Source organism: Danio rerio, chromosome 18 (genome assembly GCF_049306965.1).
Source record: "Danio rerio strain Tuebingen ecotype United States chromosome 18, GRCz12tu, whole genome shotgun sequence".
NCBI classification, from domain to species: Eukaryota; Metazoa; Chordata; class Actinopteri; order Cypriniformes; family Danionidae; genus Danio; species Danio rerio.
In genome coordinates, this window is record NC_133193.1 from 43,536,812 (window position 1) to 43,564,473 (window position 27,662).

At 35.7% G+C, this 27,662-nt stretch overlaps 1 protein-coding gene across 2 annotated transcripts; it reads left to right on the top strand.

The window, feature by feature from the left end:
- Positions 1–5,104: 5,104 nt before the first annotated feature.
- On the top strand, positions 5,105–25,803 carry zgc:158427. 2 transcript variants are annotated; one of them, XM_073929573.1, is made up of 15 exons: positions 5,105–5,820; positions 7,663–7,729; positions 10,095–10,229; positions 10,549–10,689; positions 12,684–12,777; positions 12,901–13,033; positions 16,627–16,761; positions 17,686–17,789; positions 17,870–17,994; positions 18,078–18,190; positions 21,672–21,809; positions 23,523–23,625; positions 23,712–23,812; positions 23,958–24,128; positions 25,027–25,803. In XM_073929573.1, the coding sequence occupies exons 3-15, from the start codon at positions 10,166–10,168 to the stop codon at positions 25,132–25,134; spliced, it is 1,530 nt and encodes a 509-aa protein (XP_073785674.1). In that variant the 5' UTR covers positions 5,105–5,820; positions 7,663–7,729; positions 10,095–10,165; the 3' UTR covers positions 25,135–25,803. The 2 variants fall into 2 exon arrangements, with proteins under 2 accessions (XP_073785674.1, NP_001073546.2); NM_001080077.2 differs by lacking the exon at positions 7,663–7,729 and having other exon boundaries at positions 5,616–5,820; positions 25,027–25,802.
- The last annotated feature ends 1,859 nt before the right edge of the window (positions 25,804–27,662 follow it).

Consider the following 27,662-nt stretch of genomic DNA (forward strand, 5'->3'; position numbering starts at 1 on the left):
GAGAGATCTGCAGAGTGGTTGGCAACATCAACTGCCTGAGATGTCAAGACATTTGTGCTGCCCATTAAAATGCAAACCACAGGAGTGGGCAAATTCTTCAGCAGTGTATCACTACTTATACTTCAGCCTCCACACCAAAGCTCCTGAAAGCAAAGAAGTTCAAGGTGCTCCAGGATTGGCCAGCCCAGTCACCAGATATGAACATTATTCAGCGTGTCTGGTGTAAGATGGAGTAGACATTGAAGATTAATCCAAAGAATCTTGATAAACTCTGGGAGCCCTGCAAGAACGCTTTCTTTGTCATTCCAGATGACTTTATCATTTGAGTCATTGCAGGCATGTATGGATGCAGTCCTCCAAGCTCATAATAGTCATACACAATATTAATTCTTTTTCCACTGCACCATGACTTTATATTCTATACTGTACATTATTTCTGTTAAGTGACGAGACTTTTGTCTAAGCAAAGTCATACCTTACGGTCCTAATTAAATGATTAAAAATCAAGATGAAATCATTGTTAATTTGGTGTGTTCTCAGGGGCGTTCCTGATACCCTATCTGATGTTTGTGGTGACCTGTGGGGTTCCTCTGTTCCTGCTGGAGACAGCTATGGGACAGTTTACACAGCAAGGGGCCATTACATGCTGGCATCATCTCTGTCCACTAGCTGGGCGTGAGGCACATACATTTTTTTTAAATAAATTAATTAATTCAAAATCTTTTAAAATGTGTTTTTTTTTTTTTTTCTTTCCTAACTAAATTTACCTTTAATAATATATGTGCATTATTGCAATAATGCTGGTTAGGTCCACAGCTGCTTCCCCTTAGCTGTATAATATGCAAATATAAAAATATTTTAAACTCTCATATTTGCAATTGTTCTCAAAAATTTAAGTTGATAAATTAATTTGTTGATTTTATTAATAAGTGTGTTTCCTTTGTCAGGTATTGGATATGCAGGACAGCTAAAAGTGGTGTACGGCTGTATGTATTACATCATCATTCTGGCCTGGGCACTTTTCTACCTCATCTACTGCTTCAGCTCACAACTGCCATGGGCCAGCTGTGACAACATCTGGAACACAGGTAAATCATTATATGCAAAAGAAATCAACTGTATCATTACTAAACACTTTAATATATAAAATTTAAAAAAATACAATTTTAACTTTTATTTATTGTTTACAATGCAAATCCAATTAGATCTACTTGTTTGGTAAACAAAGCAAGTCTCTCATATATCAACTAAAAGACAGAAAATATTACTTTACAAACAGTATTGTAAATTAATCATATAAACATTTTAATATTACTATTATAGCACAGTGATATCAGTGAAAGTAACCTAAAACCTGAACAAGTATAAATTTATACACATATACACAAGTGAATACATAGACTTAATGATGAGCTGAAAATCTGTGGATTTCTGCGCGCTCAGATGTATGATCCATCTCTAGAACTAATATTGCCATGCTCTTTTTATTGGTCCGTGTTTCATTTTGCAAATGAATACATTTCTGTTTACTCAAAGTGAGCTGAGAGAGACTTTTTGATCAGTAAGAATATATTTGCATAGCTACAAGAGATGCTTCATTTAAAGAACTGGGCAGAAAAACCTTCTTGAGGTTACATCATTCATAGTTTTACGTGAAGCTGTATCATTAATATTTCCCAAAACTTTCTTTAAGTATACCATCTTTAAGTCATTGCAAAGAGATGTGTCTTTAATCTTGTTTAAAACTGACAGTATCTACTTCCCGAACTGTGCTAGCAAGGCTTTTCCACAGTTTAGGTGCCAGATATGAGAAAGATCTACCACCTACAGTTGATTTTGATATTTTGTGAATAAAAAATTGTCCAGAATTAATTGAGCATAGTAGACGCGAGGGGCTTCAATACACCTGGAGCTCCCTCAAATACTGGGAGGCTAAGCCGTTCAGGGCTTTTTAGGTAGTCAATAATTTTTTTTTTTGAATTCATATGATATTTGATTGACAGCCAATGCAATGATTAAAGCGCTGGTGAACAGTTCGGATTTATACCTTCCAATCCATCTCAGCATGAATCAACATTTATCCTTTTCTCATCATCTTGTTTCTCATTATTTTTATTAAATACAATTATTTGAATGATTATTCAACTTTGAATTGATTTAACTAATGAATAAGTTAAGCTGCTTAATGTAAGATTGTTCAGTGTCCTTGCTCCTCTCTTTGCCTGTCTATTTTAACTTTGTTTGCAGCAGACACACAAAAACCAGGTCATAGGTCATGGAGATCTCTCTCTCTCTCTCTCTCCCTCTGAACGGGATTACCAGTGGAAAAGAAAAAGACCTTTTCTAGTTGTACTGATATTGTCTACAGTAATTTAGCTTTGTTTGATTGATCTGTTTTGATTGTTAATTCTTATTAAAGTAATTCCTTTTGTAGGTAGATACACTGTGTGTGGTTAGGATATTGTAGCAGACTGTTGATGGAAACAGTCTTGAACCAGTTTTATTAAACAGATGAACGTACAAGAAACATCCTTGAGTTTCCACCACAGATTGTCTCTTGCATCTATTGTGCCCCTGGTTTAGCTTTTCACAGGTCAGAGATCAGCTCTTAAGAACTTAGGGTCGACCTAATCCGCAGGAACCATGTCGCCATCCATATCTGGAGTTAGATATAATTCTCCTGTGATGCACACAATTAGGCCATCCAAACTTCATTGATGCACTCATTTAGAATGGTCTATTTTTGCTATACAATGAGAACTGTTTACCTGGATCCCATCTTTTCTGGACTTGTGTAAAGAGTATAATTGCTGCATTGTTGTACGGTAAGGCAGAGCGATCTAGGAACTCATTGCGAGTGTTGAAGCTGGCTTCTGCTGATGAAACTGCAAACTATCTTCAGTAAACTTGATTTTTATTTATTTAAATCTCTGACTCCGGCTCTTCATCTACCAGACTGGTCATTCTTTGGGTCAAACTGTATACCATCCCTACCCTGGAGTAATATGATCATATGTCTTTGTTCTAGAAAGCATTCTAGCAGCTGCATTTTGAACTAGCTGAAGTTTAGCAGTTAATTAGGCCAAAAGGGCAACCGCCTAGTAACCCATTACAATAGTCCAACCAAGAGATCATAAAAGCATGAATAAGCTTTTCTGCATCAGACATTGATAGCATATGTTGAAGTTTGGCAACATTTTTAAGATGAAATAAATGCAGTTTTGAAATCTGGCCTTCAAATGACAGGTTGCTATTAAAAAATCACCCCCAAATTTCTGACTGAGGATGAGGACTGAACTAAGAATCCATCAGGGGTTAGACAGTGTTCTAGGTTTTTACATATGAGTTTTTTGGGTCCAATAAGCAATACCTCATTTTTGTCTGAATTTAGTAATAAGTTATTAGCCATTTAATTATTAATATCTGCTATACAATCTGTAAATTTATACAAATTATCTGGTTGAGAGGAAATATAAAGTTGTGTATCTTCACCATAACAGTGGAAGCTAACTCTGTTTTTTAATGATATTGCCTAGTGACCCACACCCACACACTTTACTATTCTCACACTACGGCAAATCATTTTATCTAATTCATCTATTCCACATGTCTTTGGCCATAGAGGGAAAACAGAGGAAAACCACACAGACACGGGAAGAACATGCAATCTCAGCACAGAAAGGCCTTCTGATCCAGCTGGGACTCAAACCAGCAACCTTCTTGCTTCTTGCTGTGCTATCCTAATAAAACTGACTAAACAAAAAAATATAGATGTGGACTGTTGGGCTTTCAATTAATCTTCATGATCAATTTTCTAAATGAGTTCCACCTGTCACATTTAAGGCAAAACAAGCAACTGTTTGTTGATACACTTCACCCCTCATATGTTTCCATTAGGTCTCTGCATGAAATTAACGGGAGTTCCTAAATCAGTGAGAATCACAAGATCAATGGGCGAGAGGGGCATGTTTCAACACATTACCATATTGGTTCACATTAGGTTTTGTCCAGTTCCATAATCGATTCTATGATCAATTCCGTGGTCTGTTTAAGAATTCTGTGAACGTGCACTTTTCCTGGCTAGAATGTTCTTGACATAGCGATACGTTCTTGTCTTGGATCAGCAAACCTTCAACAGACTAAACCAAGATATAATGATTAAACTAGATCAAGCTTCACTTTTTCTTTTATATTGGGTTCATGCAGAAGAACGCAGGAGGACTTTTCATTTTTCAATAACCTAAGTTAAACGCTTCCGGTGAACGGTGTACGGTTACAAAATAGGTGTATTTAAGGTCTGTTTTCTATAAAAATCAACGATCTTCATTGCCTGATTGATATACGATAGAAAGTGGGGCTCAGAATGTACCAGAAGCACTGCATTAAATAAAAATAAAAAAATTTACCATGTTTTTAAAATATGAACATTTATTTTTTCCCCAGTATTCTCAATGGAGCTTCTCCACTAGCATGCTGTTCCTGACTGGCGTGTGCATGTAAACAGCTTTTTATCTTGTTTTACGCTTGAACAACTAAATGAATAATAAAGTCTATTTAACTGATTGAATTTTTATTACATTACATCATTGATGCTGTAAAAGGAACCGTATAAAATTGTAAAAAGTCACATTAACCATTCACCAGAAGTTTATCTGTATGGTAACAAACACTAGCTGCGCATATACCCTATTGGCTTTCTTAATTGTACTTGTGTGTAATACCCCTCTGGTGTGATGAATAATTGAAAAACATTCTAACTAAAACAATACACCACTGGGTGTGAATACTGAAAGTGTTAATCGGAATAAAATAATTAAAGTAATAAGTGTGGTTTATTTTTAAACTAATTTCGAGAGGATGACGTGCTTATGATTGAACACAGCTGCTACTGCATCAGCTCTGTATATTGCACCAATCAGATAAATATAAATAACCAGTATAAATACACTATACATAATACAAACACTACACTATTCAAACACTATGAATAACCAGACATTTCCACTCAAGTCATCTTCGTCTTGAAGGATCTCCCCTTCTGCCTCTACTCATGCGCTTCTCCTGATAGGGCGGCATGGTGGCCCAGTGGTTAAAACTGTTGCCTCACGGCAAGAATGCCATTGGTTCGGCCCCTTACCAGGCCGGTCTACATTTCTGTGCAGCGTTTACATGTTCTCCCCGTGCTCGCATGGGTTTTTCCCGGTTTCCTCCTATTGTCCAAAGACATTTACCATAAGTAAATTGAATACTCCAAAGAAGCATCTTAAATTAATCTCTTAGCCAGCAATATCTCAGAGCGTTCACAAGCAGGGGAGTTCTCGAAAACTACCTGAGCTCAAACTCCCTTTTCGCCTTAAAAGCAGGAAGGAGATTTGTTGAGGATATTCTGAGCTCAGGGCTCTCTCCCAGGACAGCATGCCAAATACCCTTTATTATTAATCATCAGCTAATGTGTGAACATCAGCTAAGTGCTGTACCTTTTGCATATTTAAGTGTTCTCAAAGTAGTTACATATTCTATCATAGGGTGACCATCTTAATGAACAATTAACACTTTCAATGTTACTCGCCAAATCCTTTTTTCTTTTTTTCTTTTTTCAAATTATATCTGTCATCCTCCACCATTGTACAGTTGCCACAGACAGAAGCATCATTGGAAACTGGAAGTGTTGGAGAGAAGAAATGAGCACAATCAAAGAAAAAATCGAAGAGCGAGGGTTCTGGGGCAAAAAAACAGAGTTTCTTCTGGCTGTGGCAGGAAATGTGGTTGGACTGGGTAACGTGTGGAGGTTTCCTTACCTCTGCTACAGAAATGGAGGAGGTATGATAAAGCCTAAATACAGATTTCATATTGTAAATTCAGTAATTAGAATTGGTTTCTAAATGTCCATTCTGAGTTGCTAAAGATCATTGTGTCTACATCTAAGAATTATAACATTTAACATTTAACAGGTGGCTGTTTATTTTCTGTAAAGTGCCAGATTTTTTGCCTATTGCCTATTTGTTTTTAATCCTTGTACTACTATAGGTACTCAGCGCTTGGCATTTTGTCACTCTCGAACACATTACTGAATTAACTGACTGGACTCCTTAATTGTAATGCTGTAAAACTTAGATCCCTATCATACACTTGGCGTGATAAGACACGGGGCACATGATTTTTTGCTATTTTCAGACCGGCGCAGCTATCATTGTCATGTTTTGCACCAGATTGTGTAAAAAGCTAATTCGTTTGCGCCACTTTATTGACTCATGGGTATGCTGGTCTAAAAAGGAGATGTGTTATTGCACATTGTTGAAGCAACACTACTTTTAGACCCCCCCCAAAAAAACTAATCTCAAATTAGTGGCACAAAATGTTTTTTGTATTATTTATTTAAAGAGCTCATTAGTTACCTAAATATTTATGTATTAGTGATGGGTGAATCAGGGTAATTTTTTTACAACTCGCGGGTTGCTTTTATGAAGTTATTTGACCCGCCATAGCCCATTTTTACAACCTGCCCTTCACCCACAAACATTAAACAGGCATATAGGCAATTTAATACAAATTAAAAAAGCTGTTACCTAATCCTGAAAAGTGCTTGGAAACATCATTCTGTAAACTGGCAACATCAAGGAAGTGCTCCTTACAATTTAGGTAGTTCCAGTGTTAACAAATACATATTTTTAAACAACAGAGTGTGACAGAAGGTGCATCAAAGCACACCCATTTGCTCTCTCGCAAGGGAAACTGTTGTATTTTTAAAATTGCTCTTTTATTCAGTTTTAATATACTAATACTTGTTGTTTGTTTGTTTTTCATTTGTCATGAGGGCATGATAATTATTGGTAACACTTTATTTTGATGGTCTATTTGAGTATTGGTAGACTGTCTGCTTAATATCTGTTGATACTGACAATTAACTGCTCCTTCAACAGACATTTAATTGACTTTAAGAAACTTTGTTAGTACGTGTCAATTTACACTAACCCCAAACCCTAACAGTTTACTTATAATCTAATGAAAATTAGTTGGCATGTAGATGCAATGTAGCTTAAATTCAACAAATGGACAATCAAAATAAAGTGTGACTTAATTATTTTTATAACCATATTTTTTAATTGAAAACAATGCTCTTTTTGAACAAATTTAGTTTGGCATATTTTGTTATTTACAAAAAAAAAAAAAAAAGAATGAATATCATTTAAGGTTAAAATTAATAATTAATAATAATTAATAAATAATTAATATTTAAAAATAAACAAAAGTTAATTATTCTGGAATAATGCCTTATTATTAGCCAAATTTAAACAGTAGCTTATTTTAATCATTTTCTGATTGGTTTAATTCAGGTTATGCTCATAACACACACATTGCAAAGTCCACCCAGTTCTACCCAAGGCCCAATGAAGGTGTCCACTGGTGGATGAAGGTTCACTGCATGTTCGGCCCTTCCAGTGCACAATGTTCTTTCAGTTTAACTTTAACTCATACAGTATCAGACTCCATTTTTAATATGAGGTGGTTTAGAATAGTAATATATTTATCTGTCATCTTTATCTGACTTTAATAATAAAACATTAAGAAGATTATGTCAATATATAATTTAGATAAATGTTTGAACCTTTTGTCTTCACTTATTATTACATTTTTTTTCATTCCGGTGCTCACGTCGCTCAGAGGAATTGCTTCGGCCGATGGCGTCCCTCATGGTCACACTCTCGTCAGTCTTGATTATTAAACAGAGGTAATTGACTAATACTTTTAGTTGGCCGCTCCTATGCTTGCTTATTCTAAAGTATTTTTGATTAGTCCCCTTAGATGTACACAGTAAAGATAATGTCATTTCTAATCAGAGGTCAAAGCTATTATAAAAAATGAAACCGACTACTGTTCTCTATAATAATTTTGGTTTAGCCAAGCCCATGGTTTTCCATGTACACTTGATTTACAATATTATTACTTTAAGACAAGGGTCAGGCACCCTATCTAGGTCGGTCGTGCAACATCTTGTTGCCCTAGACTGAAATAAGTATAAATATAATGGCTGTTTCTCAATTCCAAGAACGCAGAGAATGAACTCGCATTCTTGTGAAGACCGGTCTTATAAATTTAAATAGTGTTGTGAGAAATGCACCAAAGTGACTCAGAAAAACTGTAAGATGTCCATGGTAATGTTTATATTCACCGTTTCATTTAGGGAAGCTCCTGAGGTAAATAAGTTAAATCTCGGAACTTTTATAACAAAACCCATATGTAATGCTGTGCTTCCCACCTCCAGTCGCAATGACTTTTGGGACTTCTAGAGCAAGTTCAGTGCTTAATTCTGCATTGTTGCGTCCTCAATATCAAGAACACATCTGGGAAGTTTCACGTTTTCACATTTCTGTTCTTGCGGTCTTGAGTTTTGGAACAGAACTTTGGCTGCTGATGATGACATGTTACATGAGAACACGAGGACACAAGACCACTGAAGAACGCATATTGAGAAACAGCCAAAGAGTCAGTAAGATCCCTAAAATACAGTTAGTGTGCCCAAAGCTCCATCTCAACTGGACTTTAGTCCGTCTGTTGACCTGACGCAGGAAGTGCGGAAACAAGGATACAGCTTAATCTACTAAAATGAACAATTACAGAGTAAGCGGAATCCGTTCAAGCATAACAATTTATTAGTCAGGTAAATATGTAAACAATCAATACAAGACATCAAATTCTCAAAGATAGATCCAAGATCAAAAGATGCATATACTGTACCTGACTTCAAAATATACTTAGTATAGAGCAGGGGTGTCCAAACTCGGTCCTGGAGGGATGGTGTCCTGCATATTTTAGTTTTAACCCCAATCAAACACACCTGAACGAGCTAATCGAACTCTTTCTAGGTTTACTAAAAACTTCCACGCAGGTGTGTTAAAGAAAGTTGGAGCTAAACTGTACAGGACACCGGCCCTCCAGGACCGAGTTTGGACACCCCTGGTGTAGAGCATGAGAGCTCCACACTATGGGCTGATCTGGTTACAGAATCGCCCTGAACCTCTTGACACTTCCCCTTAAATAGTCAAACCAAGAATCTCCTTCAAGGAGGGGTATGTGTGGAATAGCAAAAGGCATTTGCATTTAGTGGCATGTTCTGAAGAGTTACTGCTTGTAGGGAACAAATCATAATTTCAATGGAAGCCTCCTAAGTAAAGACACACCCTTAGCTGTGGTTCAAAAGATACCTGAAGTTATACATCTATTGTTTTGATTATGTCTGTTTCTAAGGGAATGAGACTATAGTACCAGTCGCAGTGAGACATTTCAAATGATGATAGATAGTCACTTGGAATGATATAGAACATTCATATATTGAGATGACCATTCTGTGTGAGATGAAGAGGAGGGTATGAACAGGGGGTTGCGGGAAATGCTTCAAATGTAAATGAAGGAAAGGAGAAGAGTGAACTTTCCCGCATTACCACCTGGTGGGTTGTGGAGCCAGCTCATGCTTGTATTTTCAAGTACATCAAAGTATCTGTGGTATCTCAAATCTTACACCATGACTCATTAAGAGAATAAGCACAACCCTTTAAGACCAGGCACTGGCACACAGACCATATTTTTTCCATTCTTAAAATAACAAAATTGGGTCCCACTTTATATTAAGTGGCCTTAGCTAATATGTACTTACACAGGATGTATTGGATTGTTACATGTACTTATTGAGTAAATACATGTATTTAATGTGTACTTATGCTTGATAAAATACATGTATGTAACTACGTCTGTAATTAACTTTTGTAATTATATTTGTAAATACACTGTTGACCATCCCTTACACCTTAACCCACTACCCATACCACCAAACCTGTCCATAACCCAACCTCTATCCCAACTCAAAAGCACCACTAGTGTGCTCAAGTACATTATAAACACAGAAAGTACATTGTATTTATTTTTTAATGTAAGTACATAGTTAAGGACACTTAATATAAAGTGGGAACTAAAATTGGACATACCCCTAATGCTTTTGCGCCATACCCTTTAGACATCACATTTAACTTGTTCAAATAGAGCCCCTATTTCTAGTGCTGTAACTCTATTTATCTTCATTTAAACTGGTGTGTTCTCAGGGGTGTTCCTGATACCTTACCTGGTGTTTGTTGTGACCTGTGGGGTGCCTCTGTTCCTGTTGGAGACGGCTATGGGGCAGTTCACACATGAAGGGGGCATTACATGCTGGCATCGCCTCTGTCCACTGGCTCAGGGTCAGAGTCATAAAAATGTTATTTAATTATTTATGAATATATAATTCTTTGTAAAGGTCTAATATGATTTATGAACATTTTATGACATTTTGTCTTGTTGCTAAAACAATATTTGCCGTTGTGCATATAATCAGGTGTCATGTAACTCGTTAGCTCCACTACCTTCTCTACTGGCTGTATGTTGTTTTTAAATATATAATAAAGTTAATATTTCAAGTTCTCAAATTGCATTTTTCCTGGTACAATGAGTGTTAACTAATAACCTTTTCATTTCAATGTTGATTCTCTTCTAGTTACTGTGTCTGTTTGCTTTTATCAGGTATTGGCTATGCAGGACAGCTCACAGTGCTGTACAGCTGCATGTATTTTACCATCATTCTGGCCTGGGCACTTTTCTATCTCATCTCCTCTTTCAGCTCACAACTGCCGTGGGCCAGCTGTGACAACATCTGGAACACAGGTGAGAATAATGTACAAATTATTGTATATAACTGAATATGCAGTTAAACCAATGGCAGTTAAACCAATACAAATAAATAACTTCTAGTCTTACTGTTTTTATTTCCATTGAATTTAACAGAATTACTAACCTAATTAGCCCACAGTTCAAAATGTCTACATTTGGAGAAAAAAAATGGGGGAAACACAATGAATGTACACAAGCAAACAAAAAGAATAAGCAGAAAGGGGCAAAACATTGTGTTTGTGTCTATAAATGTGAATTTAAGATGTAAAAACACAAGGTTTTCTTGCTTTTCCTGTCAAAGCACATAATATTATGGGATTTCAAATAGAAAACTGTATCTTTTTTATGTCAAGTCAGGTATATTTTAAATTTACTATCATGTATTTACAAAGACCACACAAACACAGAGAAGTATCAAATTAGTAATACAGTAGATTATTTGCGTAGCAATGTAATTATGTTTTGCATCGATATGTAATTTGGCTAAATTGTACCATCTTTCAAAAGGAGGTATGCCAGCAGCTCCACCCCAGAACATAGCTAAATATAGCTTTAGAGATATGAATTAGTAACTGTCTCAACTTATTTGTAATATTGTGTATGTCTTCTGTAATATTTTGCTGGAAGATGACTAATTTGGTGAAATATTGCCCAAAATGTATTCCATAGTAGCATAATACTGTTTAATTGTAGTAATTTAATTGTCTAAGCATCATACATTCCCAATACTTCCCAATTAATCCCAATTAGCTTGCTCTCTGCAACTCACACATGGTCACCCACTGAAGCAAAGCAGTCAGTACCTGGATGGGAAACCACATGGGAAAGCTAGATTGCTGCTGGAAGTGGTGTTAGTGAGACCAGCAGGGGTTTCTCAATCCGCAGTTTGTGTGGTTCCTAATGCCCCAGTATATAGATTGAGATTCTATACTGCTCAGGGAGCACCGTCTTTTGGATGAGACATTACTCCGAGGTCCTGACTTTTAGTGGTTGTTAAAAATCCCACGGCATCCTGGCCAAATCTGCCCACTGGCCTCCCTCAATCATGGCCTCCTAACCATCCCCATATTATAATTGGCTTCATCACTCTCTCTCCTCTCCACCAATCAGGTGGAGAGTGTGCAGTCTAGTGCAATATGGCTGCTGTCATGTCATTCAGGTAAATGCTGCACATTGGTAGTGGATGAGAAGATTCTCCCCAATGTGTAAAAGCACTTTGAGCGTCCAGAAAAGCACTATATAAATGTAAGCAATGATTATTATTAATGCTAACGGCTAATACCACATTCAATTTTGTCGGTTTGCAGAGACTTGTGTATGTCTTCTGTAATAAAAGTGTTCACACAATGTTACACATTAATCGATCTATACAATCCTGGTTCACTTTCGCGAACGCTCACGCTCAATCTGCCCAGTTGGTGGAATGAACTCCCTAACTGCATCAGAACGGCAGAGTCACTCGCTATTTTCAAGAAACGACTAAAAACTCAACTATTTAGTCTCCACTTCACTTCCTAATCTGCAATTGCCTCTTTGAATATCACACTAATTGTACAAAAAAAAAAAAAAAAAAAAAAAAAAAAAAAAAAAAAAAAAAAAACTACTAACACTTCCCTTCTTAGACTTTACAGACCTGAAACTTGCCTTTAGTACTTCTTCATTGTTGCTCTTAGTTGTGTAAATTGCTTCCTTGTCCTCATTTGTAAGTCGCTTTGGATAAAAGCGTCTGCTAAATGACTAAATGTAAATGTAAATGTAAATGAATATCAGCACTATTTTAATAAATGCTTATAGGTTTTTGTGTTTGTGTGTTAAAAATGACAAACGACCTACGTACTTACATATAATTTGCAGGAGATGTTGTCTTGGACCCAGTGGACAAATATTTTTTTAAGAATCACTGTATTAAACATTCTAAAATGAAACATTCTCTCTCTTTCTTTATTTCTCTCTCCCTCTCCCTGTCTCTCTCTACCTCTCTCTTTTAGACAACTGTGTAAATCTTGCTGCAGGAAATCTTACTTTCAACCGGACAACACAGATGTTGATTAATTCAACATCTGCAGCTACCGAGTTCTGGGAGTACATAAACACAAAACTACAATACATTTAAATGCCATACAATAACTCTAAATGTTTGGGGTTTCTTTGGATAAAAATAGCACAATAGCCAACGGTTACTCTCTTTACTGCCCCACTGTACAGACGCAGAGTTCTGTCTCTCTCTGGAGGTATTGAGGACATCGGCAAGATCAACTGGGAGATTCTTCTGTGTCTCATTGCAATGTGGATCATATGTTATTTCTGCATCTGGAAAGGAGTCAAGTCGACAGGCAAGGTGTGTAAGAATATTGATAGAAAGTTGTTTAAACTAATATTTGTATTTATATAAAAGTATAATAAATGTATAAATATAATATTTATATGAAATATATATTTTTTGTCTCACAAACTTTGAAATATGTTTAGATTTAAATGTACACTTACTGTTTTCAAGAAAAATTATTGTTTTAATATACTTTTGTTGTATAAAGGTAATATCACACTGCTGTGATTTGGCCTAATTGCCCCTGTGCTGTGCCATATTGCAATGCTACTCATGTAATATTGCGTTTATACAACAGCCTATTCCACAAGTGGGTAAAAAAAAAATATAGCACACTTTTGAGTGAAGAACTACCCACATAGCAAAATTTCTCTGGCCCAGCTCTGGCCCACACAATCAGGTTTTGCTTGGCCCACATGCCGCAGTGAATTACGGTACATGACTGGACCAAATCTGGCTTCCAGACAAGGGCCAAACACAGACCATATCTGGGCCAAGTCTCAGCCAAGTTAATAACTCATAACTGGGCCTGAACTGGGCCAGATAGATTGGCGTGTCACGATTGCAATGAATTTGATAAACCTATGGAGTGATGCTCTTTAGGCACACTATGGGCACGCTTTTTCTTAAAGTGACCTGATTGGTAGATTTTTTTTTTCTTTACTCAAAAATTATTTTAGTGTATTTTAAATGTGGGTCAAGACTGGCCAAACTCACATGGCCCACTTATCAAATTTTTAAATCTGGGCCAAATACTATGTTTTTCATCTGGCCCAAATATTGTGTGCCGCCTTAAAGACGGTACCACCTCCTTCAAACCAGGGCCATGTTACTTTCTTCCTCCATGTATTGATCTGAAGTTGACTATATTTATAGCCAAGGGAAATCTTCCGTTGTAATTCAAAAACACCACTTTAGAATAAATACTTGATTTCACAGCATCTTGTGGAGTATTTTAATGTCTTGCAATGGCATAAAATATAATCAGAAGTAAATCAACAGAGTTATTTTTGCATTACCAGTGAAGGAGCTAGAATTTGTTAGTTAGGGTGGCCAGAGGCAATTTGGAGGCATCCAAACAAGCACACTTTAGAATATTCATACAGTGTAGAGATTCGATCAAAGAATGGATCAGTGTGAAAAAATGAGTTAGTTGAACATTAGTTTTAGTTTTAGTAGAACAATAGCTAGTAAGCTTTCGAACGAAAGAGATAATATACCGTGTCTGTTACACATTCAGAAATAAAGGTACAAAAGCTGTCACGGTGGCAGTACCTTTTCAAAATGTACATGTTTCTACTTTAAAGGTGCACATTTGCATCTTAAAATAATATTTTTGTACCTAGCCTATACTTTTGAACCTTAAAGGAACTGTAAAGTACACATTTGTACTTTTAGGTATGTGTGAAAGACTGTTCTCACTCTCAGCTCACATCATTCAAAAGAAAAGGTCGACATTGTCCCCCGATAATGTCAACAGACTGGACTGGCTTAGCAACTGGCTGAATGTAAAGAAGGACTAAGAAAAATTGTTTCTACTTTATAATTAATTTTCTTAACTCACAGCGATACAACTTTACAATGAGTACAATTGTTTGTATTTAGTACTTTATTAATATTATAATTTTCCAATTATACGACCCTCTCACACTTAGTACTTTACTAAGGTGCTTGGACGAGATCAAAATATGGCTGTCCCACAATTTTTTATCATTAAATGAGGATAAAACAGAGTTCATTGTCTTCAGCCCTACTGAAAACGTTCAGGCCTCTTGCCTAGATTTGGGCTGCTTATCTGCCTTCAGATCGCCCTGTGTCCACAATCTGGGTGTCATTTTTGATGAGTCATTGAAACTCTACAAACAGATCAGTTCGGTTATTGGCTCCAGTTTTTATCAACTACCTCTGCTGTCTAAAGTTAAACACTTTTTAAAGTGTTTTTTTTGTGGCATGTCAAAATCCCAGGTTTCTTGCCTTCAGCTGGTCCAAAACGCTGCTGCTAGATTTATATGCAATTGCCGAAAAAATGACCACATTACCCCTTCTCTAAGAGGCCTTCATTGGCTGCCTGTGAAATCCAGAATTGATTTATAAAGTGCTTTTACTGGTTTATAAATCCCTCCATAATCTAGCCCCATCCTATCTCTCAGAGCTGCTTCATCCTTACACTCCTGTGAGATCTCTTAGGTCAAGTGAGCAGAATCTCAGTTCCACAGTCTAGGCTGAAACGTAGAGGGGGCAGAGCTTTCTCTATGGCAGGTCCTCGGTTGTGGAACACCTTGCCCCTTGAGATTAGAATGGCTCCATCTTTATCCATTTTTAAATCACTTCTTAAAACTTACCTTTTTAGCTTGGCTTTTTAAGATTATCTTAATAGTTCGTTCTACCGCAAACTTTTTACATTTTTACAGACGTTTCACTTGCTTTATTTCTATGTTTTATATTCTGTCTTTTTAATTTTTTTATCTTGTCTTATGTACAGCACTTTGGTCAGTTTTGTGACTGCTTTTAAATGTGCTTTATAAATAAATGAACTTGAATGAACTTAAATTTACAAAATTTGCAATGCCTGTATTTTGGATTTTTTTTATAGTCCACTTAGAATCCAACATGCAAATGTTTTTTTTTTTCTTTATTGGCATTGATTGTTTTGAAATTCAGATGGCATTTACAGTTGAAGTCAGAATTATTAGTCCCCCTGATTTATTAGACCGCTTGTTTTTCCCCCAGATTTTTTCAACACATTTCTAAACCTAATTTTTTTTTAAATAAAAAAAAAAAAATTTCTAAACCAGATATTTTTCAAGACACTTCTTTACAGCTTAAAGTGACATTTAAAGGCGTAACTAGTTTAATTAGGTTAACTAGGCAGGTTAGGGTAATTAGGCAAGTTATTGTATAACGATGGTTTGTTCTGTAGATTATCGAGAAAAAAATATAGCTTAAAGGGGTTTATATTTTGTCCTTAAAATGGTGTTTAAAAAATTAAAAACTGCTTTTACTCTAGCCGAAATAAAACAAATAAGAGTTTTTCCAGACGGAAAAATGTTATCAGACATACTGTGAAAATGTCCTTGCTCTGTTTTATTTAAAAAAGAATAAAAAAATTCAAAGAGGGGGCTAATAATTCTGACCATCTGTACATGCCTGTGTTTTAATTTCTGTAATAAATCCAGGATGGTTCTATTACATGGTTCTATGGTTCTAAATTTATGGTTTATTGTGGGTTTGTTGTTTACATGAAGAAGTCTGTGTTACAAGTTGAACAAAAATTTGAATAAACAATTATATTTTGAGTTTAAATAGTTTTTGTTTTGCTTTTACATTAAGTTTACAATTAAATAGGCAAAATTACAACCTTCAGTTTCAGTCTTTTAAATGTAATTAATTGCGATTATGTGATTAATAAGTTAATTTACAATAAGTTAGGCTACAGAATAAGTGTCCATCAGAAGGGTGCTCCCAACAGGGAACGTGAGCAATGGGTGACCACTGAGATGCTGTCAATCCCACCTCTGAAATGATAAATAGTGAGATTACTCACAGTGACTCACAGTTGATTTTCTGCTCTGTCAGTATCATTATTTGTTGTATTGCACTTGTAGGTGGTGTATTTCACAGCTACATTTCCTTATGTGATGCTGATTGTGTTGCTGATTCGTGGGTTGACTCTACCTGGAGCTCTGCAGGGGATTGTGTTTTACTTGTATCCTGAACCAGCCCGCCTTGCTGACCCACAGGTAACTCCACATCTGTCCTCGATATAAAATATAAAAGTATATTAAAATACAATAAGACTAGGGAGGCACGGTGGCTCAGTAGTTAGCAAGAAGGTAGCTAGTTCGAGTCCTGGGTGGGTCAGTTGCCATTTCTGTGTCAAGTAAGCGTGGGTTTTCTCTTGGTGCTCCAGTTTACTCTACAGTCCAAAGACATGCAGTATTAGTGAATTGAATAAACTAAATAGGCCGTAGTGTATTTGTGTGATTGAGTCTGTATTCCATTACTGGGTTGCTGCTGAAAGGGCATTCACTGTGAAAAACATATGCTGGATAAGTTGGCGATACATTCCGCTGTGGCGACCCCTGATGAATAAAGGGACTAAGCCAAAGGAAAATGAACTAACGAATTAAATAGCGGCATAGTTTAATTAACAGATCATTGTAATTTTACCTGCCACAGATGTGTGTGAAGTTTCTGTTGTTTAAAGTTGTTTTTAAAGGTGAAAATCTTCACCTGATTAAAGCCTTACACAATATTTAAACATTGTGTGTTTTTTAGATACTGAAGAGCAGGATGCCATGAGTTGTCACTTTCACCACAGTAAAAATGCATTTTACAGCTAATTAATTATTGAAAACGTTCAAAAAAGAGCCATAATAACAGACGCTTTGAGGATAGAGTTGTATTATTTTAAGTAGTATTACTTTATTGCCCATATAAGAACATAAATACATAAAAACACAACTACTGTGAGGACAACTCTGCCATCATAATTTTCCATTACTGCTAAATAAAAATGTAATTTTCAAAACATTTTTGCTTAACACAACTGTTTTAACCACAACTACTTTGTACAATAGCTGTAGATTCTGATTGCAGAAGTGTTTTTAGTAATGATTTTAAAAAAAATTATAAATACATTCTAAGGTTGTGTGTTTGTTTAGGTTTGGATGGAAGCAGGAACTCAGATCTTCTTCTCCTATAGTGTGATTGGTGGTGTTCTAATTTCACTTGGGAGCTATAATCAATACAACAACAACTGCTATAGGTTAGTACTGATGTTTTGGAAAGATCAAATTATTTGCAGAATCTGTTGCAATGATGCTTTTTATAATCTATATCCATCAGGGACTGCTTTTGGCTTTGCCTTCTGAACAGTGGCACCAGTTTTGTGGCTGGTTTTGCTGTGTTCTCAGTCTTGGGCTTTATGGCTCATGTGCAAGGCGTCCCAATTGAAGAAGTAGCAGAATCTGGTATTGCACATTGCACATATGAAAACAAAATTAATGACTATAAATGTGAAATGTTTAAAATCAGATCTCTCTGTTTCTCTTAGGCCCAGGACTAGCATTCATTGCTTATCCACAGGCAGTAGCTATGATGCCTTTTCCTCAGTTGTGGGCTGTTTGTTTTTTCATCATGATTATTTTGCTTGGCCTAGACACACAGGTAAGCTGAAACTAACCTCCTTAATGTTTCTTTAAAGCATTTGGAAGTGTATTAAATTAAAGTTTATAAAATGAAAACTGAATGACATTTATCTGAATATGTTCAACTGTCTGTATTATCTACATGTAAACGAAAACATAGCTGTTAAATATATACTTAAATCGTAATCACACTACAGAGCAATACAAGAAGCTTTTAAAGGGATAGTTCAGCACAAAGATTTTAATAACCGTCAAATGTTTTGTACAATTTTCTGGGAACACTTTACAGGTGCAGAAATATACATTAAAGTATCTTTAACTAATGCACAGATAATTATCAGTTAATATATAACATAAGAAGACCTAAACAATTTATCAATTATTACTGCATGAGAAACCAATGAGCATTCTAATTGATTCAAGCATTAAACAATCAATGAACTGTTATTAGTTAAATGAGTCATCATGATGTATTTATTCCCTTATAACATATCATATTGACTAATTATGTAAATTCATATGTTAAAATTACACAAAATAATGTACTTCAACTTCCAGGTGTCTGCTTTAGGTAATTATTAGCTAAAGATTGGAAGCAACTGTTATGATATGGTTACACAGTGGCACAGTAGGTAGTGCTGTCACCTCACAGCAAGAAGGTCGCTGGGTCATGGCAAGCCTCGGCTGGGTCAGTTGGCGTTTCTGTGAAGAGTTTGCATGTTTTTCCTGCGTTTGCATGAGTTTCATCGGGGTGCTCCGGTTTCCCCCACAGTCCAAAGACATGCGGTACAGGTGAATTGGGTAAGCTAAATTGTCTGTAGTGTATGTGTGTGAATGAGAGTGTATGGATGTTTTTCAGAGATGGGTTGCAGCTGGATAAGTTGGCGGTTCATTTCGCTGTGGCGACCACGGATTAATAAAGGGACTAAGGCGAAAAGAAAATGAATCAATGTGTGCCCAGGCACAGGAATGTTAACTAATTGGTTATATACTGTAAGAAGTTAGTTAGTCCTATCTGAGCCGCAGTAAGTCATAATTCAATTCAATTCAATTCAGCTTTATTTGTATAGCGCTTTTACAATGTAGATTGTGTCAAAGCAGCTTCACATAAATGGTCATAGTAACTGGAACAGTGTGGTTCAGTAACTGGAACAGTGTGGTTCAGGTTTTAGTGTTTAAGTTCAGTTCAGTTTAGCTCTGTTCAGTGTGATTTAATCATTACTGAGAGTTCAAACACTGAAGAGCAAATTCATCGATGCGTAGCTCTACCAATCCTGAACCATGCGAGGCAGTGGCGACAGCGGAGAGGGAAAAAAAACTTCACCTGATGAGAGTGAAGAAAAAAAAAACACAATATGTTATGACATTGTGTCATAACACAATGACATGTTAGCAAACTATTAGCTAATCACCTATTGGGGAAACCAAAACCTACATTTATACTATTAGTTAATACTATATTCAGACCCCCTAGTTTTTCACAATTTTTTGTAAAAATCTTTGTGATTTTTGGCGATAAAAAATTGATTTTTGGGTTATAATTCCCAAAAATTTGAAAACAGATACAGCATATACACGTCTATTAAGTCATGTAAAACTGCAAACTGAAATAAATATAATTTTATTATGGTTTGGAATTGGGTGCTTTATGAGATTATTTACATTGTTTATGATTATTTTGCATTTAAATAAAGAATTTTGCAGGATTGCAAAAAAAAATAGACTTTTTGTTGATTTGTGTTGGATTCAGCGGTAATCGCAAAATCGCAAAAAACTAGGGGGTCTCTATATGCAGGGCCGACCTGTGGCATAGGCAGTATAGGCAAATGCTAAGGGCGCTGTACATCCAGGGGGCGCCAGAAATGATAAGTTGGTTTAGTTTTTGATATTCCTGACACATTCAGTGATAGATGGCAATAACTCAAAAACCTCTTAGCCTAAAAAGATCTAAAGTGTGTTTCCTACAAAAACACAAAGCTGGTTATGTTTCACAGCTGTCTTTTTCGGGGGGGGGGGGTTTCGCTCGATATAAAGAGCACTGCTCCGTTTAGCCAGAGATATGCGTTTAGCCGGGAGAGCTCGTGCGGAGTGAAGCTCTCAGTAAGGGACCGTTGGAAAAGTGCTTCTTTTTTTCTTTTTTTTGCTCTATCCTGCTTGTTTTATTTTAAACACAACTAATTTTCTCTTAAATGAGCACAACAGTTACTAAAGTAGTCGAACGCTTCATTCATTCATTCATTATAGATCTGTGCATTCTTACATTAACACCTCTGTTATCAAACAAAACACAATGAGAGATTCATCTGCTGCTCTTCTCTAAATAACTATAGTAACTTTAATCAATATGCAAATACAATTAAAAGTTAAATAGATTTTATAGCTTTATTTAATTTCTGTATAGACCATAGATTTTAATAAAATAAAATTTTATTGTCAATATTTTCTATTCTTTGCTATGCATTCTATCATTTGAAGTTATTTGTTGTCCCAAATTTTTTACATTCCAACGTTGACAAATATGGCATAACATTGCTAATCAATAAATAGTTATAGTGCTATCTGTTAGTTTTGACGTCAGCTAATGTTATGGAAGGGCATAGATGTTATGGAAAATGGTAATAGTAATGTAACTACCCTCATCAGTCCTTCCTCAAGAAAATGTGTAAATATTAGATCTATTCAGCAGCATTAGGTGTTATAATGTTAATTACATTGGCATATTCATCTGACATTTTCCCAGCTTGTAGCAATCGATCAAAAATCTATTTAGTTTCTTATGACTATATGTACTCTAACAGTGGAATTTACTGCGATGTGACGGGGCGCCACCTGAAATCTTGCCTAGGGCACCAAATTGGTTAGGGCCGGGCCTGTCTATATGTTAGGGTAACACTTTATTTTGATGCTCCATTTGAGTATTAGTAGACTGTCTGCTTAATATCTGTTGATACTGCTCCTTTAACAGACATCTAACTGACTATAAGTAACTTTGCAAGTACATGTCAACTTACACTAACCCTAACCCCAACCTAGCAGTCTACTTCTAATCTAATGGGAATTAATTGACATGTAGATGCAGTGTAACAAAGGGACCATCAAAATAAAGTATGACTTATGTTAGTAGAGAATTAATACATTACAAAACATTAACAACTATTACCCATTTATAAATCATTAATATAAGTTTTAGTTCTTCATGAGTTACACGTTTGTCTTGAATGAGGATTTAACTTTTATATAAATGTCTGAGTTCTTCTTTAAAATACTCTTTAAAATAAATCTTTGACCTCAGCTGCAGAATAAAATAAAATAAAATAAAATAAAATAAACGTAGATGGCCTTCAAACTCCTATCACAAAATGTGTCAGCCCAAACAGTCTATTCTAAATGATGAGTTAACAGGTTATAGCAAATTATCATAACTATTTTATAGCATGTGCTAGATGACTTTTTATCATGAGTTCAAGATTTAAATTAACCTACTGCTGTATTCTTCAAAGTTTGTTTCAGTAGAGTGTGTGATTACATCAGTGATGGACTTGTTCCCTGAGGTGCTGCGCAGAGCTGGACGTCGAGAACTTTTAGTCCTGCTCCTCTGTCTCACGTGTTTCTTTGGACAACTCATCATGGTTACAGAGGTCAGAGCAGTGTGTGTGTGTGTGTGTGTGTGTCTGTGACTGTTTGTTCCAACACAATCTCACGGCAATTCGTAACTTTTTCATTTAGTGGCTAATTCGTATGAATTTGTATGATCTAATTTGTACAATTTAGTACGATTTGCTCATCCCCCAATGACGGTTGGGTTTAGGGGTGGGGTTAGGTGCCACGCCTCCTTTTTAAAATCGTTTAATTTTGTACGACTGAACTCGTACGAATTAGCCACTAAACTGGCAAAATGTAAAATACTTACGTTTCCTCGTGAGATCAGGCTGTTTGTTCAGGTTTTGGTGGTTTACAAGGACTGAAATTTGCATAATGTCATGGGTATAACCAATGAATTACAACTTTGAGGTGGTGTAGAGGACATGCCTTGTGTCCTCATAATTTAAAATGCTTATAATTATACTTAACTCTTTTCACATTTAAATTTTCCCACAGGTTTCCTGTGAGAGTTGGGTTTAGGGGTAGGGCCATATAACAACCCGCTTGTAAGCTGTTTATAAAATACTTTACACCCATGGAGACTCCTCACAAACCTGAGTGAAAATACTGCACGACACACTTGAGTAGGAAGAGTTATTTATTTTTTGTTATTGGTCTTTAATTGTTAAATTAAAGTTGCTCAATCAAAAAAAGCAACTAAAGATTTATATCTCCTTGTCATTTTGGAACTAATGTTACACTAGAATCATCCATCTTCACTGCCCTTAGTTGTTTAAAAAAATAGTTACTCAAAAAGTACTCAAATACTGAGTTGATTTTTACTTTTACTTGATCAGATTTATAGACATGTAACTTTACTTTTACTTCAATAAAATTGTATTTAAGTAACAGTACTTGAGTAGAATATTTTATAGTTTATATATATATATATATATATATATATATATATATATATATATATATATATATATATATATATATATATATATATATATATATATATTATTACTCTTTCTACCTCTGACAAACAACAGCAAGCAGGTGGATGTCTGGTAGGAAATGCTAGTTGGAAAAAGTAGGGATAATCTAAGTAAGGTGTTATTGACTAAGTAGTATCAAGGGTCAAGTGTCAAGACTAGACAATGTGACTATGAGAGAGGTGAGTATTAATGGAGGTCCTGATGATTAAATAAAAAATAACACAAGTCATTGATAGTGTATGGAGAGGAAAGTTGATTACCATAGACTGACCACGCTGTCATATTTTCTCTGAGAAAAGTAAGCAGATAATGTTTGAGAAATCCAGCAACTTTTATTTAGATCTGCGCCCCTCTCAGTCATTGGCAGTATTTCAGAACCATATAATGCTGGGACTGTACTAAGTTCATCATTAGTGCTCCAACCATCTGCTCTGGATACAGGCCAGATCCAAGATTATGTGAACCTCGAGATAAAGACAGATAGACTAACATGAGTGTTGGTGCAATTAAAATGGCATCGTTTTTTGGAACGTGTTCTAGAGTCTGATTAATGCAGCCTAACAATCCTTTATTTAGAAAATGCCCAGGTTGACACATTATTCACGCTCGTATTTAAGAACCATAGAAATACCACATCCCGAAAAATGTATATTATAAAGTATATTTTAAGCAACTCGACACAGAAAAAAGACTATTGTCTAGAACACAGTTAATATGAGAGTAATCTTCCTCTATATCTAGTTGTAATTTTTGCATTGTGATCTGCAGGGTGGGATGTATGTATTCCAGCTGTTTGATAACTACGCCTGTAATGGAGCCTGTCTTCTGTTCCTGTCTGTGTTTGAGTCTCTGGCCATCGGTTGGATCTTCGGTGAGAGTCAAACAAACTACCAAACATTATATAAAGACTGTATAACTTCAATGGTAGTTTTTGTTTTTAATTCTTTTGTGACACAGGGGCTGAGAAAATGTTTGACATAATCGAGGACATGACAGAGTCACGACCCAACTATTGGTTCATGCTGTGCTGGAAATACTTGACTCCTCTTGTGTCTCTGGTTTGTATCTATAGCTAGATTTCACAGATGGTTATGCTTGATGACAAAATAGAAACCCACAATATCTGTACACTATTTGTAACAAAATACTCATGTTTTCCTTTACCTTTTTTTTCACAACACTTTTTCCTCTGTTTATTTCCAGACGTCTTTTGTTTATTCTATGGTGAGGTACACACCTCTGACTTTTAACCGCTGGTACATATACCCGGACTGGGCATATGTACTCGGCTGGTTATTGGCTCTGTCCTCTATTCTGCTGGTGCCTGCATGGGCGCTGGGCCAAATGTGTGCTGGTAAAGGAAGCCTGAAACAGGTGAGACTGAACATGTTTACCCATAATTCTTCAAGAGGTGAACAAGCCATTGAGATTTTGTCACTTTAGAGCTAGTATTTGAATGATTATCTAGCTTAATGTCTAAAGTGATGACAAGACATGTCATTTTTGCTCACATTTTAGGATTATAAGTCTGAATGGCATGAAATGTCATCAGTCTACAGAGATTTCCCAGTATTTCCCTGTTAAAATAGGTAGATCACAAAAATGAACCCCAAAAAAGCCAAAACAAAGCAAACACTACCAGATTCTAGGGTATAAACTGAGCACTACAAAATACAAAGGAGAGAGAGAGTTAGAATGTCACTTTCCTGATTTATAAGGATTTCAGCTGTAGTTTGAAACTTACGCTGAGAAAATGCTGTTTTCCTCCCCTTAAGACCTATTATGTGGTCTCTGTCGCCATCTTGTGGCGGAACGTCAACCGTCACTTTCTTTGATCTGTTCAGACAGGCTAACGGCAGCCGATGCACTGAATCCAATGCTCCAAAATTAGTTAATGTTTAAAATAGGCACTATCCTCATAAATAAACTGCACAGTTGCAATCTAAATAACTACATTCTCAACTAAAAAAAAGCTTTAAAAGTACAATATTTGTGAGTATTTGTCAAACTGTAGCATGTCCTCTGTACACAAGGGTAAAGAGGCTGTACGAGTGCTGCTATTTGCAGAATATCGCACGGCTATCAGCCAATCAGATTCAAGAAACAGACAGAACTGCTGTATATATATATATATATATATATATATATATATATATATATATATATATATATATATATATATATATATATACATATATATATATATATATAACCAAAAGTAAATATGCCTAAAATTCTAATGTTGTTTTCACTTCTCTGTATTTTTTGACAGCGTTGGCGTCACTTGAGTAGTCCTGAGACAAATTTTCCTCTCTCTTTTAAACAAGTACAGAAGCAAACTGCAGAGATGGAAGACTTACTCAAGAGCGGCACAATATAAATCATTACATGGGGGCACAAAAGGTTTTTGAAATATAACTAATATGCAGTTTAAGTCAGAGTTATTACCCCCTCTTAGAATTTTTTTTTCTTTTTTTAAATATTTCTGATTATTCACAGAGCATTGAAATTTTCACAGTATGTGTTGGGGGGGGGCTGTGTCTAGTTATTTGTGTGCAATTTCACCAGTTAGCAATTCTCGTTTCCCCGTCCCCATTACTCTCACCTGTTTTCCATGATTATTTGGCTATTTAGTCTCCCCTTCTCCCTTGTTCTGTGCTTGATAATAATTTTCTTTTGTCTGTGAGTTATCTGAGTTACCAGTCCTTCCCTATCAGAAGATAAAACCTTTCGTATTTTGTCTCATCCAATCCTGTTCTGTCTCTACCCACTGGTTGTTCGATCATCTGTGCATTGGCTCACCTCTGCTTTGGCCACAGTCTGCGCTCAAATGAAGTCTATCCACCAGTTCGGCTCCCTGAGTTCTGTTCCTTTATTTTCGACTGTTTAACCAAGAGGGTCTTTTTGTTTGACCAGTCCATCATCGCCCAGAGGAGGGCTGATCGCTGACTGCCTCTGTTCTCTATTATATTTTTGAGTGACTCCCCTATTGCCCTAATAAGAGCAGAGTTTTGATACACTTCTGTTTAATAAATCTGCTTTAACTTCTCCCTTGCACTTGGGTCTCTTTTATATCACAACAGTATGTCTGATAATATATTTTCTTCTGGAGAAAGTCTTACTTGTTTTATTTTGGCTAAAATAAAAGCCGTTTAGAATTTTTTTTTAAAACTATTTTTAGGTCAAAATTATAACCCCTTTAAGCTATATATTTTTTCCGATTGTCTAACCAATCATTATACAATAACTTGCCTATTTATCCTAAGATGCCTAGTTAACCTAATTTACCAAGCCTTTAAATGTCACTTTAAGCTGTATAAAAGTGTCTTAAAAGATATCTAGTAAAATATTATGTGCTGTCATCATGGCAAAAATAAAAGAAATCCATTATTAGAAATGAGTTATTTAAAACCTGTGTTTAGAATTGTGTTGAAATAAAGTCTTCTCTCCGTTAAACAGAAATTAGGGAGAAAATAAACGGGGGGTTAGGGGGCTAATAATTCTGACTCCAAGTGTACATGAAGCATATTAATGCAATTAAATTGAATACTTTAATGTTTCAAATAACTATTAAAAATGTCATAGCATGAATAATTTGTCACCATCATTCAGTATAATATATAGTTTGTAATTGTTATATATATTTGCATACAAATGGCTTACAACTAATGGTTTGAAGGATAATGACACAGTATGAATAATTTAGGAATTCAATTAATTGGCGTTTTGGGGCTGTATTTTTAAATGATTTTTATTCTAAATATGCCTGTCAAGATTCTTGTCTAGTTACATTTTAGTGACATTTTAGTGGGAAGCTTCTGTGGATCATGGTAAATATCAAATAAAAATAAATAAACAGGATGCATTTAAATCTACAAAAAAAACTGTACATTTTTAATAAATAAATTCTGTACATGTTTATTGTTTTGATGCTTGAAAAGCCTTTTTGTCTCTGATCAATATGCAGTTGCATTTTTATTATTTTTATTGACAACATACAGTATAACTGGTGTGAAGTGCTTCTTTTTACATATCCACCTAAGGCAGCCAGACATTTGTTTTTTTTTTACTTGATTACACACACACATTTAGTTGTCATGTTTTATGGTGACTTTCTATTTACCTAATGTTTATACTGTATAGATTGCATATTGTGTTAAATGCAGCTTTAAATTTTCATCATAAAAAATTGAAAGCTCAGACTAAGTCTGATTCAAATTAAAATGTTGTGAAATCTGTTTAAAATCTGTTTTGAAATATAGGAAGACCTCTGTATTATTCTGAAATTAGTCTGGCAGGAATATTAAAAATATAACACTTTAAGATCTGAGTTTAAAACATTTTGGTAACCTTTTATTCTGATAAAGTAGTCCTCTTTAGGGGCAGCATGGTGGCACAGTGGGTTGCACAATCACCTCACAGCAAGAAGGTCGCTGGTTCGAGCATTGGCTGGGTCAGTTGGCATTTCTGTGTGCATTTGCATGAGTTTGCATGTTCTTCCTGTGTTCACGTGTTTTTTTTCAGGGTGCTCCGGTTTTCCCGACAAGTCCAAAAACGTGGTAAAGGTGAATTGAGTATGCTAAATTGTCCGTAGTGTATGTGTGTGAATGAGTGTGTATGGATGTTTTCCAGTGACGGGTTGCAGCTGGAAGGGCATCCGTTGTGTAAAACATATGCTGGTTAAGTTAGTTGTTCATTTCACTGTGGTGACCCCAGATTAATAAAGGGACTAAGCCACAAAGAAAATGCGTTACGGATACCATAAGCTTTACGCAATTACTCACTTCCTTGTTTGCATGCACAATTTCTCCAGTCTCCTGGTCCACACGGCCCTCAGACAAAATGATACACTGGAACGTCCCCCGAGGTTTCCCCAGACGTATGGTTTAAAGCTCAGAGCAACACCGA